General features: G+C 38.2%; 1 protein-coding gene across 1 annotated transcript; it reads right to left on the bottom strand.

Moving 5' to 3' along the window:
• Nucleotides 1-300: 300 nt before the first annotated feature.
• LOC131603261 (putative clathrin assembly protein At4g40080) lies at nucleotides 301-1,457 on the bottom strand. The gene has a single exon (XM_058875563.1). The coding sequence runs from the start codon at nucleotides 1,350-1,352 to the stop codon at nucleotides 345-347; it is 1,008 nt and encodes a 335-aa protein (XP_058731546.1). The 5' UTR covers nucleotides 1,353-1,457; the 3' UTR covers nucleotides 301-344.
• Between the last annotated feature and the right edge of the window lie 14,017 nt (nucleotides 1,458-15,474).

Raw genomic sequence — 15,474 nt, 5'->3', positions numbered from 1 at the left:
CACTCAAATCACCACTCATCTAACTATCATCTTCCCACCTTCCAATAACCACTTTATCACACGAGTTGGCACCACTAGGAGTTGCAGAAACCTTCTTCCACCTTTCTAGTGCTTTTCTAAAGTCCAAGATTCTCAACTTTTCATTTCCCGTACATTCTTAACAACGACAAACAACAATTCTCTTTTTCTTCTTCCTAATTAATAACAACTCAAATTAACCATATCCAATTAATCAGAAAAATAAATTATATCTCTAACCCCTATACTTGTAATCATAATCATATAACATTACATTATACATAACAAAATAACTAAGCTTTTGAGATTGTATCAAATACATTACATTACAAGAACCTTCCAGATGGAAACCGAATGAAATCACGAGAACTAACAACTCGATCAGAAAACCGATCCGACTCACTAAACCTCAACCTTCTTCCTTCTTTCTGCACCTTACCCTTTTCCTTATACACCTCCACTCCAACTTTCTCCTTCAAATCTCTCACCAAATCCCAAAACCCTTGTTTGAACTCCAAAATCACCACCACCCTCTCTCTACACTCTTCCAATCTCTTCAAACAACAAACCAACTCAACAGCTTCTCCAAATTCCAAACACCCCAATCTCTCCTTAAACTCTCTCACTTCAACAACCACCATAGTTTCTATCACCACCCAATCTTCACCCACCAAATTCACTATCTCATCAACTAACTTGTTTGTGTTCCTTCTCTTGTTCTCGTTGGAATCAAAAGCACGATCTGGTCTCTTGCAAATTCCCTCAACTAGAGTCACCAACGAATCAAACTCCTTCAACAAATCAGTATTAGTAATCCCCGAAACCCTCTCTTCACCATCCGATGAACAGTTTCTAAGAAAGAAGAAACCCAAGATTCGTGAAGTACATAGAAGATTCTCTATATGTTGAGCAAACCATCGAACCCAGGAAGAAAGCTCCCATGATGTCGGATTTGTGTTCCGTCGGAAATTCGAGAGGTTGAGGTAGTTTCTCCCACCGGTGTAAGGGTAAACCGAGAGTTGATCTTGGAGGATGAAGCTTCCTTGACTGATGATGTGATGAACGACGATGAGGGATTTGAGTGCGACAGCAGCGTCGTTGGTGTTGTGAAGACGGTCGATGAGGAGCTCTAAAAAAGCTGATGCGGTGGCGCGTGAGCCGTCGGTGGAAGAGAGGAGCGTGGAGATATGTTTGTGAGTTGGAGGGTAGAAGGAGTTGTGAGTCGTGACGCGTAAGAGGGAGAGAGTTGTGGGTTTGGAGAGTAACACAGCTTTGCTTTGAGAGGCTTTGTCTTTGATTATGCCTATTAACGTTGTAACTGTGAGTTTTGTCATTTTTGTTGTTGTTTGTTTCTCTCAGCTTTGAAGATAAACAAATCATAAGAGACAGAGGAAGTATAGTGTTTTTCTGAGAGACATTGCGTACAATTATTGATTAATGTCACCGATTATATGTTTATTGCTATGTATTGTACAGCTCACTTTCAATGGTCACATCAGCTATACTATAATAGTGTATGATCAAGTCTAAGTATAGTCATTCATTTGATTATTTTTCTTTAATGTTAAGTTTGGATTAGTGAAAAGATAAAAAATACTAGTAGTAGTAAAAGAAAAGAATGTTAAAATAAATGAAAATGAAAGGTAGATAGTTGTAAAATGATTTTTTGATTGTTTGTAATGAAAGAAAGTGGATAAAATTGAGCGGGAAGGAATAGATGTTACTATGAGATATAACAAAAATAGCTTCTTTTCTAAAACATGAATAAAAACATTTAAGGGACCATAAGTAATTTTATTTTTATCTTTTAAGCAATATTTATTGTATTGCTTTATATAAATACATTATATACAAATAAAATTGAGTATTTTATAATTTTGTTTTAATACTCTATTCATGAAAGTACATCAATACAATATTACTAGCGCAAGCTATGCAGACTCATTTCGTATGCTATGTCTGATCTCTTTTAAGATATCTCATAAATATGCATCTCAGAGCTTTAGGTTGGATTTTGTCTTGCCTAACATGAGCATAGGCTACACATCAAGTACTCTAAGTTTGTCGAGATTAAATGAATGTCCCGACCAGACTTCTTCAAGTGTTTTCATCTCCAAGACAGTCGAGGGACATCTATTTATTATATATGATGTTGACGAAACAGCCTCAACCCAAAACACCGTATTCAATTCAGCACTAACTAACATGCATCTTACTCTTTCAAGGATTGTTTGATTGAACCTCTCAGCCAAACATTGCTAAGGAGTACATGCAGTAGTTCCGTGTCTTGAATACTAGACACAACACAATAGTTGTCGAACATATCATTGTAAAATTCAAGACCATTGTCTGCTCTTAACCTCTTGACTTTCTTGCCAATTTGGTTTTCGACCAGAGTCTTCCAACTTTTGAATTTTCATCCTTAACTTTCTGAATGAATACCCATAATTTTTTAGAATAGTCATCAACTATGGATAGAAAATACCTTACACCTAAATATGAAGGACACCTTGCAAGCCCTCAATTATCTGCATGAATATAATCAAGGGATCCATGTGTTCTTTGTTTATCTTTGTTAAACTTCACACTATAGGATTTACTAAATACATAAGGTTCGCAAAACTCCAGCTTTTCGACCTTGTCACCACATAACAAATTTTGTTTCGATAATTCGATCAGGCCTTTTTCACTGACAAGGCTAAATCTCATGTGCCATAACTTATTTTTAGACAAATGTTTTATGGACAACACATCTGCTGAACAACTTACAACCTCAACATCAAAGATATACAAGCCATGCCTTTTTATGCCTATCAAGACTTCCATCAACCCCTTCATTATCCTTAGGATACCTTACTCTCCTTTGAAAACATATCCTTTCTTGTCGAATTCACCAAGAGAAATCAAATTTCTCTTCAGATCAGGTACATACCTGACACCAGTTTGTTGACTCATCACGGAGCTTGAATCTTACAGATTCAATTCCTATAATTTTGCAGACTTTATTGTTTCCCACCAATACTGATCCACTATCTTGATCACATAGTTCCTCAAACAAACCTTTGTTTGGAGTCATGTGCCAAAAACAACCTAAATCAATAATTCATTCCATGCAAGAATTATTTCTTGAAACTACAAGTACATAAGATGATTCAGAGTCATCTTGCACAATGACTGCATTAACATTGTCCTTTACACCATGATTATTTTGTCGATTAGGGAACTCCTTTCGTGTGTGACCCTCCCTTTTACAATGATAACACTTAATTTCAAAAGTATCACCACCATAAGATTTCTGCCGACCTTTACCTTCTTGTTCTCAAACCTGTCATCTTTCTTTTAGAATTTCCTCTTAACGGACAAACCTTCACCAAAAGACAATGGTTTTTGCTCATTTCGTTCGTTCAAATCCTTAGAGTATAAGACTGATTGAACTTCTTCAAAGGTTAGGGACTCTCTTTCTTACAAGAAAGTTTCTTTGAAGTGAGCATGAGATCTTGGTAAAGCACACTACATCAGCAACACTTGATCTTCATCACTGATGGTAGCCTTAAGGTTCTACAAATGAAGAATCAACTTGTTGAACATATCCAGTGGTTCGCTCAAGAGTTTGTATTCACTCATCTTGAATAAATACAAAGCTTGCTTTAAGTAACGACGATTGACCAACGATTTGGTCATGTACAAACCTTCGAGTTTCGTCCACACCCCCGTCACCGTCTTCTCCTTCGACACTTGTCAGAGAACCTTATCACCAAGGCTCAAAGCGACAGCGTTGTGGGATTTCTCTATCATCGTTGCCTTCTCCTTCTCCGTTAGGGAAACATTCATTTTCTCCGATCTTTTTAATGTTTATAACAAACCCTGTTGAACAAGAAGGGTTTGCATCTTCAAGCACCATAAACTGAAATATTCACACTGGTGAATTTCTCAATCTCAAACTTTGTTGACAACATTTTCTCCACGCCCACTGCACTAGTTTGTTGTAATGGAGTGCCGCCAAGAACAAACTAAACTATGAGAAAGATTGAGTTTCTTGAACAAACACAAGAAACCCTATTAGGTTTCACGAAGGAGAGAGAAAAGAGAAGGAGAAGAAAAGTTAGGATTGGTTGCAGCTGTTTTTCTATGCACTTTTTCTATTAGGGTTTCAGATTACAAGTGAATAACAACAATCGTCCTTGTCGCACGCTCGCGAAAATCAGACAGAGTCGCCACCAATATATTTATCCCAAGGAGGGAAAGGAATATCAGAAAACCTAAGATGGATAAGAACGAGGTCTTTCGACCAGAGATAGGGTACGGGAGTCGGTTACGCAAGGGGAAGGTGCTAGCACCCCTCACGCCCATCGTACTCGATGGTATCCACCTATGTTTGTTGCTATCTAAAGGGTGTATAAATCTAAAGCTTAATCACTAAGGGAATGCATGCAAATGAAAGAAAAGAAACACGGGGAAAATAAGGTTGATAAATAGTTGTGCTCGCTTAGGCCCCGCGACCCAATGCCTACGTATCCTTTTCAGGAATCAGAGCGCCGTAGTTCGGCTCTTTAATTTCTGTTTGTTTTTGTGTTTTTTAGTTGAACAGTTACATTCGCACTCCGCTGCTCGACCTCTGGAGTCTTAAGCTGGGAATGGAGCGGAAATAACGTGTCCGATTAGGAGAAAGAATGCCCTGAAGGCAGGAGAGAGAATGCCTCGGAGGCAAGAGAGAGAAGAGATGATTGGTTTGTATTTTTTAGGGTAATTCCGTGATGAACAGAACCCAATACAAGGTTCCGCACCACTTCATTACTTTGATTTAGGTCTGAGCCTTTATTAGATGTTTTAGACGTTTTTGGTTGGTGATTTTTAAGGGATTTTAATCTGCGAGTTGAATCACATAGAATGTATGATGTCAAAGAAACAGATTAGGGAATGAATTCCACTCATTTCTCTACATGGATAGAGAAACAGATTAGGGAATGAATCCCACTCATTTCTCTAATAATCGAGAAACAGATTAGGGAATGAATCCCACTCATTTCTCTTTGTGGTGATCGAGAAACAGATTAGGGAATGGATCCCACTCATTTCTCTCTCACTAAGTGTTTGAGAAACAGATTAGGGAATAAATCCCACTCGTTTCTCTCCCACTTTTAATGTGATTCGCCTCTTCCTTTATTAAGTACTTTAAAGTCGAAAAAGGAAAAGGGAAAGAAAACTAGCCTAAAATGAAGTAACTAGCCTAAGTGTTTAAAAGGGGATTTCTAGATCCTAATGTTATCATGGTCTCTACCTAAAGTTAGGAGTAAATGAACGAAATTACAAGCACAAGCAAAGATCAAAATTACAAGTAAACAATGATACAAAATTAGTGCAACAATTGAATTAAAAAGAATGACTTGAAATATGGTACAAAACATGGAAGCAATAATGCAAAATATAGTACCAAAAGTGAATTAAAGGACTATTATTTTTATTGATTTTTATATGACAAAGAACAAGAATTCTAATCAAGCAAAAGAATTAAAATACAAGCCTAAACTAATATTTTTTTAGTGGTCATTTTTATATGTAAAAAATTAGTACTAAAGTCTAAAATTAGTAGGAGAAAATAGTATTTTATCACCTAAAAGAAATTGGTGAAAAAAAACTAATTAAACCTAAGTAAAAGATATAAACAGGGGGGTGAACAGTGAAAATGAGATTGTGAAGAGTAGCTGGGCGTAGGGCCCAACCAGGATAGCCCAACAGAGTTTGTTTTTTGTTCATGTTTATTCAGCACACCAAAAATGGTGTGTATGGGTCTCATGGGGGTGAGGTTAGCACTATAGCCCAAACATTTTTTGTTATTGTTCTTCTTCTAACTTAAGAGAACATGGGCCAGAGGGGGGTGAACCTAGTAATTCGGCCCAAGGAACTAAATGATCCATGATTATTTTTCAGACTAATTAACAAAATTCAATTAAATAAAATTAATAAAAACGAAATAGAAAGAGGAATTAGGTTCGTTTAATGTGACCTTTCAGATTCAGCTTCAGCTTCAAGAGAAACCCTCATCTCCTTCGCGAAACGCTGGCGGCGCGATCTCCCTCGGTCAACGACGCGACGGCGTCACTATCTTCTTCGATGAGTACTCCGGCCACTCCCTCAGTTCCGATCTTGTCTCGAGTTCTCTCGGTCTCTACTCGTTGACGCGGCGGTGGACCTGCTCCGGTGGCTTCATCACTTCGCCATCGCCGTCAAACGCAAATACCTCATCTCCGAAGCTTCTCGTTTCCTCGATCAACCTTGATTTGAAGCCGATGCGAAGATGACGACGAATCCATCCGGTATGTGTGCTCTGAGCTCTTTCTTGTTATTGATTCTTCTTCTCCTTAATCTTCTATTTCTGACTTGTTTGAGTTCAATCGGATTGACTCGTTGTCGATGCAGATTAATGGTGAGCGATGGATCTTGTTGTTGTATTGTTGATGCTTCTGAGTTTGCTATGGTTGTTATTTTGCAGACTTTTTGAAGATGAAGAACAATAGATCAGTGATGATGATTATCGAATTAGAAGAGGAAGATTGAAGATTGGAGAATAGCTGAAGGTTTGAATGTTATTGAAGGAGCCATGGTGTGAGGACTTGAAGTGTGGTGAAGATTGAGAAGTTTCAGAGAGAATGAAGATGGAGAATGGTGAAGAATGAGAAGTTTCAGAGAGAATGAAGATGGAGAAGAATGAGAAGTTTCAGAGAGAATGAAGATGGAGAATGGTGAAGAATGAGAAGTTTCAGAGAGAATGAAGATGGAGAATGGTGAAGAATGAGAAGTGAATGATGAAGATGAAGGATGAGTTATATAGGGGTTTCTCAAGGTTAGTTCCTCTGGATTTTTCTGTTACTCACTTCTGATTTTCTGTTATGAGTGTTGAAAGTTTGTTATGAATTCAGTTAGAGGTTAGGAATTAGAATGGGAATTGGTTAGTGGTTAATACTAGGTTGTTGAATTCTGTTAGGGTAGTTATAAAGTTGGTTATAGATTGGTTTTGGTTATAACAGAATGAAGTTAGTTAGGTTTAAAATTCTGTTAGGATGTGGTTGAAACAGTTACAAATAACAGGGGTGGGAAATGGTTAGAAGTTTGTTAACTCTTTTATAGTTAAGTTGGTTTACATGGTGGGCTGAAACTGTTAAATATGTAGTGATAGGATTGTGAAACTGTATGTTGTATGCTAGGTCCAAAAATGAGGCTTATGTATGGGTTAATGGATGGCTGGATATGGCATGCTGTTTATGGTTTTCTATTGAATGTGTATTTGGCAGGGATGTATGTGTTTTGAATTGTATGCTGAGTTCTTTTTGTTGTTGAATGCTGCAGGTTTGGAACATCAGTTATGATGAAACTATTGGCATTGTGCAGGCTTGAGAAGTGCATTGAATGGAGTTTGGCTTCGTCACGTTTTGGCTCGAAGGACCGTTTCTTTTTCATGTGCAGAGTGTGAACGGCGAGTCCTTTTAGTTTGCAGCGAGGTTGTGGTTTGAAGCATGTAGGCTTATAGTTTCGGACTGCGTTAAGTGCAAGGCGGTTTCCTTTTATGTACCAACTCTGTTTTTTGTAACAATTCTGTTTTGTTGAATATTGCTGATATGGAGGTTCAGTGAGTATTTAAATATTATATTTTTTTTTGGAATTTTGGTGTATGGCCTTTTCTTCAAATGGGTTTGTAGTGAAGGTTGAAGAAATATATATGTGTAATTCAAACTTGGATGTACCTTGGACATATTTGTAGTGACTTATGATTCTAATAATTCACGAGGACGTTTCTCTTCATTTTTAAATTGGACTCCTTTGAATCCTTTAAATGACTCTTTGTAGGAGACTCTAAATCTCAAAATCCATGGATGAACTAGTTAAGGAAGAAACAAACTTATTTGATTTCTCTATGAATTTTGACTTTGCCTTGAATAAAATGCTTCCAGTATCTTGTCTCAGTCAATCCTCACTTCCCAATGAACTCCCAAATTAAATCGCCTTTGAAGTAACAAGTATAATACCAAAAATTGCATTAATCAAAATGAAGAAGTCGATCCTCTATACCGTCACACTCATATTTCAACCTACCACCACAATAATGTATTGAAGAAGTCCTTGAAGAAGATAAAAATTGAAGTAGGGAAGGAATAAAAGCTTTAAACCAAGTATATCTATTTGAATCCCTGGTAAAATCATATGCACTCGATGTTTTAGAGAAATCTTGATAAAATGTTGTTGTAGCTTGACAATCTGACCATAGAAGCTCTAATTACCAACATCCCGATCCTAAACCAAATTTATTGATTAATGACGTATGTGTGTTAGATGACTTAATGAATGAAATTATGAGATGTGTAAGCCAATTAAGTGAAATCAGATGGGCAAATTTTGGGGTGCAACAGCTGCCCCTATTTAATCGTCTTAGACCTGAAGGTGAGATTGGCGCTAGCCTTTCGATCATTCAAGGTAGAAGAAGATTAAATATCAGGAGAACCTTAAAATTTGCCTGATGAGAGATAAAATCCACTAGGGAAGACATGGTGTCAACTCCGCTGAGGAAGATTGTATCAACTCTAGATTGAACAAATTAACTCTGGGTTAGAAATGAAATACATATCAACTCTGGGTTGAAAAAGAGGAGTGGGTCGACTCTGGGTCGAAGAATAAAGGGAAATCAATTTGGGGTTGAGAAAGAAAGAATATCAACTCTGGGTTGAGAGAAAGTAATTGAATAATGACTATGGGTTGAAAGTGGATAGATGAACAATTTGAAATAACCGTCAACTCTGGGTTGAGTGGGAAGAATAACAGGTGACCGTCAACTCTGGGTTGAGTGGGAAGAATAAAAGGCGACCGTCAACTCTGGGTTGAGTGGGAAAGGAGAAGAATCAACTCTGGGTCGAATAAAAGATTACCGTCAACTCTGGGTTGAGTGGGAAAAGGATAAAAGATAACTGTCAACTCTGGGTTAAATGGGAAAAAGAAATCAATAAGACATAACCGTCAACTCTAGGTTGAGCGGGGAAGGAGAAAAGATAACCGTCAACTCTGGGTTGAGTGGGAAAAAGGAACTAATCAATTCTGGATTGAATAAAAGGTAACCATCAACTCTGGGTTGAGGAAAAAAGAATCAATTCTGGATTGAACAAAGGACAACCGTCAACTCTGGGTTGAGTGGGAAAAAGGAACTAATCAATTCTGGATTGAATAAAAGGTAACCATCAACTCTGGGTTGAGGAAAAAAAGAATCAATTCTGGATTGAACAAAGGACAACCGTCAACTCTGGGTTGAGTGGGAAAAAAGAACTAATCAATTCTGGATTGAATAAAAGGTGACCATCAACTCTGGGTTGAGGAAAAAAGAATCAATTCTGGATTGAACAAAGGACAACCGTCAACTCTGGGTTGAGTGGGAAAAAGAAAACAATAAGACATAACCGTCAACTCTGGGTTGAGTGGGAAAAAGAAATCAATAAGACATAACCGTCAACTCTGAGTTGAGTGGGAAGAGATAATTAACTCGGGATTAAAAGATTAAAGGAGAGTCAACTCTGGGTTTAACACAAAAACATCAACTCTGGGTTGAAGAAAGATGAACATGATTGACTTTGGGAGATGACACCACAATGGTAACTCTGAGTGATCCAGTAGAATATCAATTTGTACTTGTAGGGGCCTCATCTGATGAGTAACTTGGCTTATGCTTCAAATGCAAATGTTTGATTTATTTAGTGCACTTCTGAAGATGCGATGCAATGATTTCTATATGCAGTGTACTGATTGATCAGGGTTTCTGCTTTGTGGGGGGAATAGATTGGATGGAGTTCAGAAACTCTGCTTGATTCGAGATAGGGTGGATGCCCCTGGATTATTGATGATTGGATCATGCGGGTGAAATGATAATGAAAATGCAATGATTATGCATGATGTATGTATGATTATGAATGGAATGATTGCTTTCGGGATACAAGGAGTGAATGGAGTGTTCCCTTGCGGAAAAGTCATTGCTTGTGAAATTGTTGGTGAAGGTGAGGTGTTTGGCTTGACCCCTCGATACTTGTCTCGATATCTGACACTTGATTGAAGATGAAGAAAAGAATTGTTACTAGCTTGCCCCAGCTTGCATGATCTCTTTTGAGATAGAATTCTGATGATGCTTGAATCATGGAAATTGCAATGGTCTGCCCCAGTGTTGATCATGGAATGAATGCCCCAGATTGAAAGGAACTCTTCCACCAGATGGATGCTTCAGGTATTTGCTTTGCGGATGACCAACCTTTGCCTTTGTAAGATTACTCGACGGAATTTCGATGTTGAACTTTCCTTGGTATCAAGTACTTACTTTCAAGTTGGAGACAATTCTGTTTTGAAAAGGATAATGAGAATGCAATGCACATGTTAATCTCAAAGAAAAGTTTTATTTGTCAAAATGTTGTACTGATACTAACACAAGTGACAAGCAACATTAGGAGTCAGTTTTGACATGATTTCACAGTTTGTATGCTTTCAGAACGAACCCTGCTTCAATTAGGACTTTTAAGGGTTGTAACGTGGTCGGGTTCACGGTTTAAGAAACAAAGGATAAAGGCTCAAGTTCTACTTAACCCACCCCTCTTCGTGATGTTCTCCAGTCCTACGTTCAGTTAGTTTGACACGAGTGTTCACCTTTCAGGAAGGATTGTGATGGATGAGGATCCTTTGTGACTTTGATGGAGGTGGCAGCCACCCTTTGGTGCTTTTTGTTGATGGTCACAACAACTTGTACCTTAGAGGATTTCTTTCTTTTGCTTTGCCTTTTGCTTTCCCTAACTTTTGCCTGGACAAAAAGTTTCTTTTGATATTGGTGTTCGTTGTCCAGCGGGATATGCCCTAATTTTTGCCTAAGTCATTTGCTTCAAAGCTTTTCCTTTCTTTTTGACTTAGCGGGCTATTGTTTCTTTTTTTTTTATCATGATTCAATACTTTCTTTTCACTCTTTTTTTTGTCTCGTTCGGGAACAAGTTGTATGACTTTGGTGATTGACTTGATGAAAAGGTTGTGACTGCCTTCTTCTTAGTGAATGAGAGACTTCCATTGTGGATAGTGCTCTTCTTCTTTCGTTGTGAGAGATGAGATAGGATTGATCCTCTGATGGAATACCTGAAAGTTGAGCGCTCGGTCGCACTAACTGAAGTCTACCCTGCCCCCGGTTAAGATTGAGGGTTTCGTTGTATTTTTTGAAAAGAAACTACTACTCCTTAGGCTCAAAGGGGTTGACGAAGGTTTCACTCCCTTATAACTCCGGTGTTTGGGAATTGAAACAATGCCTGTACATCCTCAGCAGGATCTTGTTCCAAAAGCATACAACTAGTGATTCATGTGTTTTTTGATTTTTCATCATTCTCCTATTTTAGTTGCTTAAGACAAATGAGTTGAATATCAATGAACATAACGACAAAGATGAAATGATTTGAGAAAAACATGTATATTGCATTATTTTTATTTATTCAAACAGAATGAGTTTCTTACAATGAATAGTACTTGATAACAACAAAAGTAATACAATTGAAAATACTAGAGAATCTATACAATGGCAAGCTTGGCCTTATTCTGATGCAAATGAAATGTTCTCTGACAAACATAAAGTCTTCAGGCTCCAATGGTGGAAGGTGCCCCATGAGGAGGCATGGGGTTCTTTGATAGTAGCTTGATCTTGTTTGTAATTCCCCATGATTCTTTTTCTGTGAGCTCTTGTCAGATATCGGTGTTGAGGAATCGTCTTGACTGATCTGATGGAGAGGAAGAATGTAGGAGTCTTGGTAACCATGGATGCATATGCATGAATGCAAAAATGTTAATGATGATGCAAATGCAGTAGGAATCAGGATCAAGGATCAAGGCCTCTTGTGATAATAACTTCTCATGGTCAATAAGATGTGGTCGAATCCTCTAAATTCAGAGGTTCGATGTTGCATTCTTGATAACTAGGCGGTGCATAAGTCAAAGATGGTCGAACCCTCCAGATTCAGAGGTTCGACGTTGATTGATTCTGATAGATAACTGATGTAGAACTTCTGTATAAGTCAAAGATGGTCGAATCCTCCAGATTCAGAGGTTCGACGTTGATTCAGGATAGATAACCTTTGCATAAGTCAAATAAGGTCGAACCTTCCAGATTCAGAGGTTCGACGTTGATTATGATAGATAGTCTGAATGGGCATAGGGTGGGATGGAGGTATGTTTTCCTGCAAAACAAAATTTCCCAACCCCTCTCACAGGTATGATCTAGTACAAGGTAGGTCAAAAGGTCTCCAGCGTTAACAGTTCTCCTGAGACACCATCATTGTTGCAAATACATGCCAACAATGGTACCCCATTTGAACCTCAACTGGTCGTGGGTCTCATGATCGCAATCAACAGAACCTGACATTCTGTTGGCGTCATGACTATCCACTCTGTCCTAGGTAGCCTAAGTATCACTCTGGCCTGGGTATTGGGCCTTTTACCTCAAATCAGTAACATCCCATCCCAACAGAATAGCATAATAATAATCATAGTATATGAAAATAAAATGCAAGGCATAAAGAAATAAAGCAATAAAACAGTAGAGCAATAAAGCAATAAAGTAATAAATAAACACCCAAAGAAAGGAAACAAACAAAAGCTAGGATCGACTAAGCTAGAATCCCCAGCAGAGTCGCCAGCTGTCGCACGCTCGCGAAAATCAGACAGAGTCGCCACCAATATATTTATCCCAAGGAGGGAAAGGAATATCAGAAAACCTAAGATGGATAAGAACGAGGTCTTTCGACCAGAGATAGGGTACGGGAGTCGGTTACGCAAGGGGAAGGTGCTAGCACCCCTCACGCCCATCGTACTCGATGGTATCCACCTATGTTTGTTGCTATCTAAAGGGTGTATAAATCTAAAGCTTAATCACTAAGGGAATGCATGCAAATGAAAGAAAAGAAACACGGGGAAAATAAGGTTGATAAATAGTTGTGCTCGCTTAGGCCCCGCGACCCAATGCCTACGTATCCTTTTCAGGAATCAGAGCGCCGTAGTTCGGCTCTTTAATTTCTGTTTGTTTTTGTGTTTTTTAGTTGAACAGTTACATTCGCACTCCGCTGCTCGACCTCTGGAGTCTTAAGCTGGGAATGGAGCGGAAATAACGTGTCCGATTAGGAGAAAGAATGCCCTGAAGGCAGGAGAGAGAATGCCTCGGAGGCAAGAGAGAGAAGAGATGATTGGTTTGTATTTTTTAGGGTAATTCCGTGATGAACAGAACCCAATACAAGGTTCCGCACCACTTCATTACTTTGATTTAGGTCTGAGCCTTTATTAGATGTTTTAGACGTTTTTGGTTGGTGATTTTTAAGGGATTTTAATCTGCGAGTTGAATCACATAGAATGTATGATGTCAAAGAAACAGATTAGGGAATGAATCCCACTCATTTCTCTACATGGATAGAGAAACAGATTAGGGAATGAATCCCACTCATTTCTCTAATAATCGAGAAACAGATTAGGGAATGAATCCCACTCATTTCTCTTTGTGGTGATCGAGAAACAGATTAGGGAATGGATCCCACTCATTTCTCTCTCACTAAGTGTTTGAGAAACAGATTAGGGAATAAATCCCACTCGTTTCTCTCCCACTTTTAATGTGATTCGCCTCTTCCTTTATTAAGTACTTTAAAGTCGAAAAAGGAAAAGGGAAAGAAAACTAGCCTAAAATGAAGTAACTAGCCTAAGTGTTTAAAAGGGGATTTCTAGATCCTAATGTTATCATGGTCTCTACCTAAAGTTAGGAGTAAATGAACGAAATTACAAGCACAAGCAAAGATCAAAATTACAAGTAAACAATGATACAAAATTAGTGCAACAATTGAATTAAAAAGAATGACTTGAAATATGGTACAAAACATGGAAGCAATAATGCAAAATATAGTACCAAAAGTGAATTAAAGGACTATTATTTTTATTGATTTTTATATGACAAAGAACAAGAATTCTAATCAAGCAAAAGAATTAAAATACAAGCCTAAACTAATATTTTTTTAGTGGTCATTTTTATATGTAAAAAATTAGTACTAAAGTCTAAAATTAGTAGGAGAAAATAGTATTTTATCACCTAAAAGAAATTGGTGAAAAAAAACTAATTAAACCTAAGTAAAAGATATAAACAGGGGGGTGAACAGTGAAAATGAGATTGTGAAGAGTAGCTGGGCGTAGGGCCCAACCAGGATAGCCCAACAGAGTTTGTTTTTTGTTCATGTTTATTCAGCACACCAAAAATGGTGTGTATGGGTCTCATGGGGGTGAGGTTAGCACTATAGCCCAAACATTTTTTGTTATTGTTCTTCTTCTAACTTAAGAGAACATGGGCCAGAGGGGGGTGAACCTAGTAATTCGGCCCAAGGAACTAAATGATCCATGATTATTTTTCAGACTAATTAACAAAATTCAATTAAATAAAATTAATAAAAACGAAATAGAAAGAGGAATTAGGTTCGTTTAATGTGACCTTTCAGATTCAGCTTCAGCTTCAAGAGAAACCCTCATCTCCTTCGCGAAACGCTGGCGGCGCGATCTCCCTCGGTCAACGACGCGACGGCGTCACTATCTTCTTCGATGAGTACTCCGGCCACTCCCTCAGTTCCGATCTTGTCTCGAGTTCTCTCGGTCTCTACTCGTTGACGCGGCGGTGGACCTGCTCCGGTGGCTTCATCACTTCGCCATCGCCGTCAAACGCAAATACCTCATCTCCGAAGCTTCTCGTTTCCTCGATCAACCTTGATTTGAAGCCGATGCGAAGATGACGACGAATCCATCCGGTATGTGTGCTCTGAGCTCTTTCTTGTTATTGATTCTTCTTCTCCTTAATCTTCTATTTCTGACTTGTTTGAGTTCAATCGGATTGACTCGTTGTCGATGCAGATTAATGGTGAGCGATGGATCTTGTTGTTGTATTGTTGATGCTTCTGAGTTTGCTATGGTTGTTATTTTGCAGACTTTTTGAAGATGAAGAACAATAGATCAGTGATGATGATTATCGAATTAGAAGAGGAAGATTGAAGATTGGAGAATAGCTGAAGGTTTGAATGTTATTGAAGGAGCCATGGTGTGAGGACTTGAAGTGTGGTGAAGATTGAGAAGTTTCAGAGAGAATGAAGATGGAGAATGGTGAAGAATGAGAAGTTTCAGAGAGAATGAAGATGGAGAAGAATGAGAAGTTTCAGAGAGAATGAAGATGGAGAATGGTGAAGAATGAGAAGTTTCAGAGAGAATGAAGATGGAGAATGGTGAAGAATGAGAAGTGAATGATGAAGATGAAGGATGAGTTATATAGGGGTTTCTCAAGGTTAGTTCCTCTGGATTTTTCTGTTACTCACTTCTGATTTTCTGTTATGAGTGTTGAAAGTTTGTTATGAATTCAGTTAGAGGTTAGGAATTAGAATGGGAATTGGTTAGTGG

The sequence above is a fragment of the Vicia villosa genome, linkage group LG5 (assembly GCF_029867415.1).
Source record: "Vicia villosa cultivar HV-30 ecotype Madison, WI linkage group LG5, Vvil1.0, whole genome shotgun sequence".
NCBI classification, from domain to species: Eukaryota; Viridiplantae; Streptophyta; class Magnoliopsida; order Fabales; family Fabaceae; genus Vicia; species Vicia villosa.
This window is presented reverse-complemented; position numbering and strand designations above follow the sequence as displayed.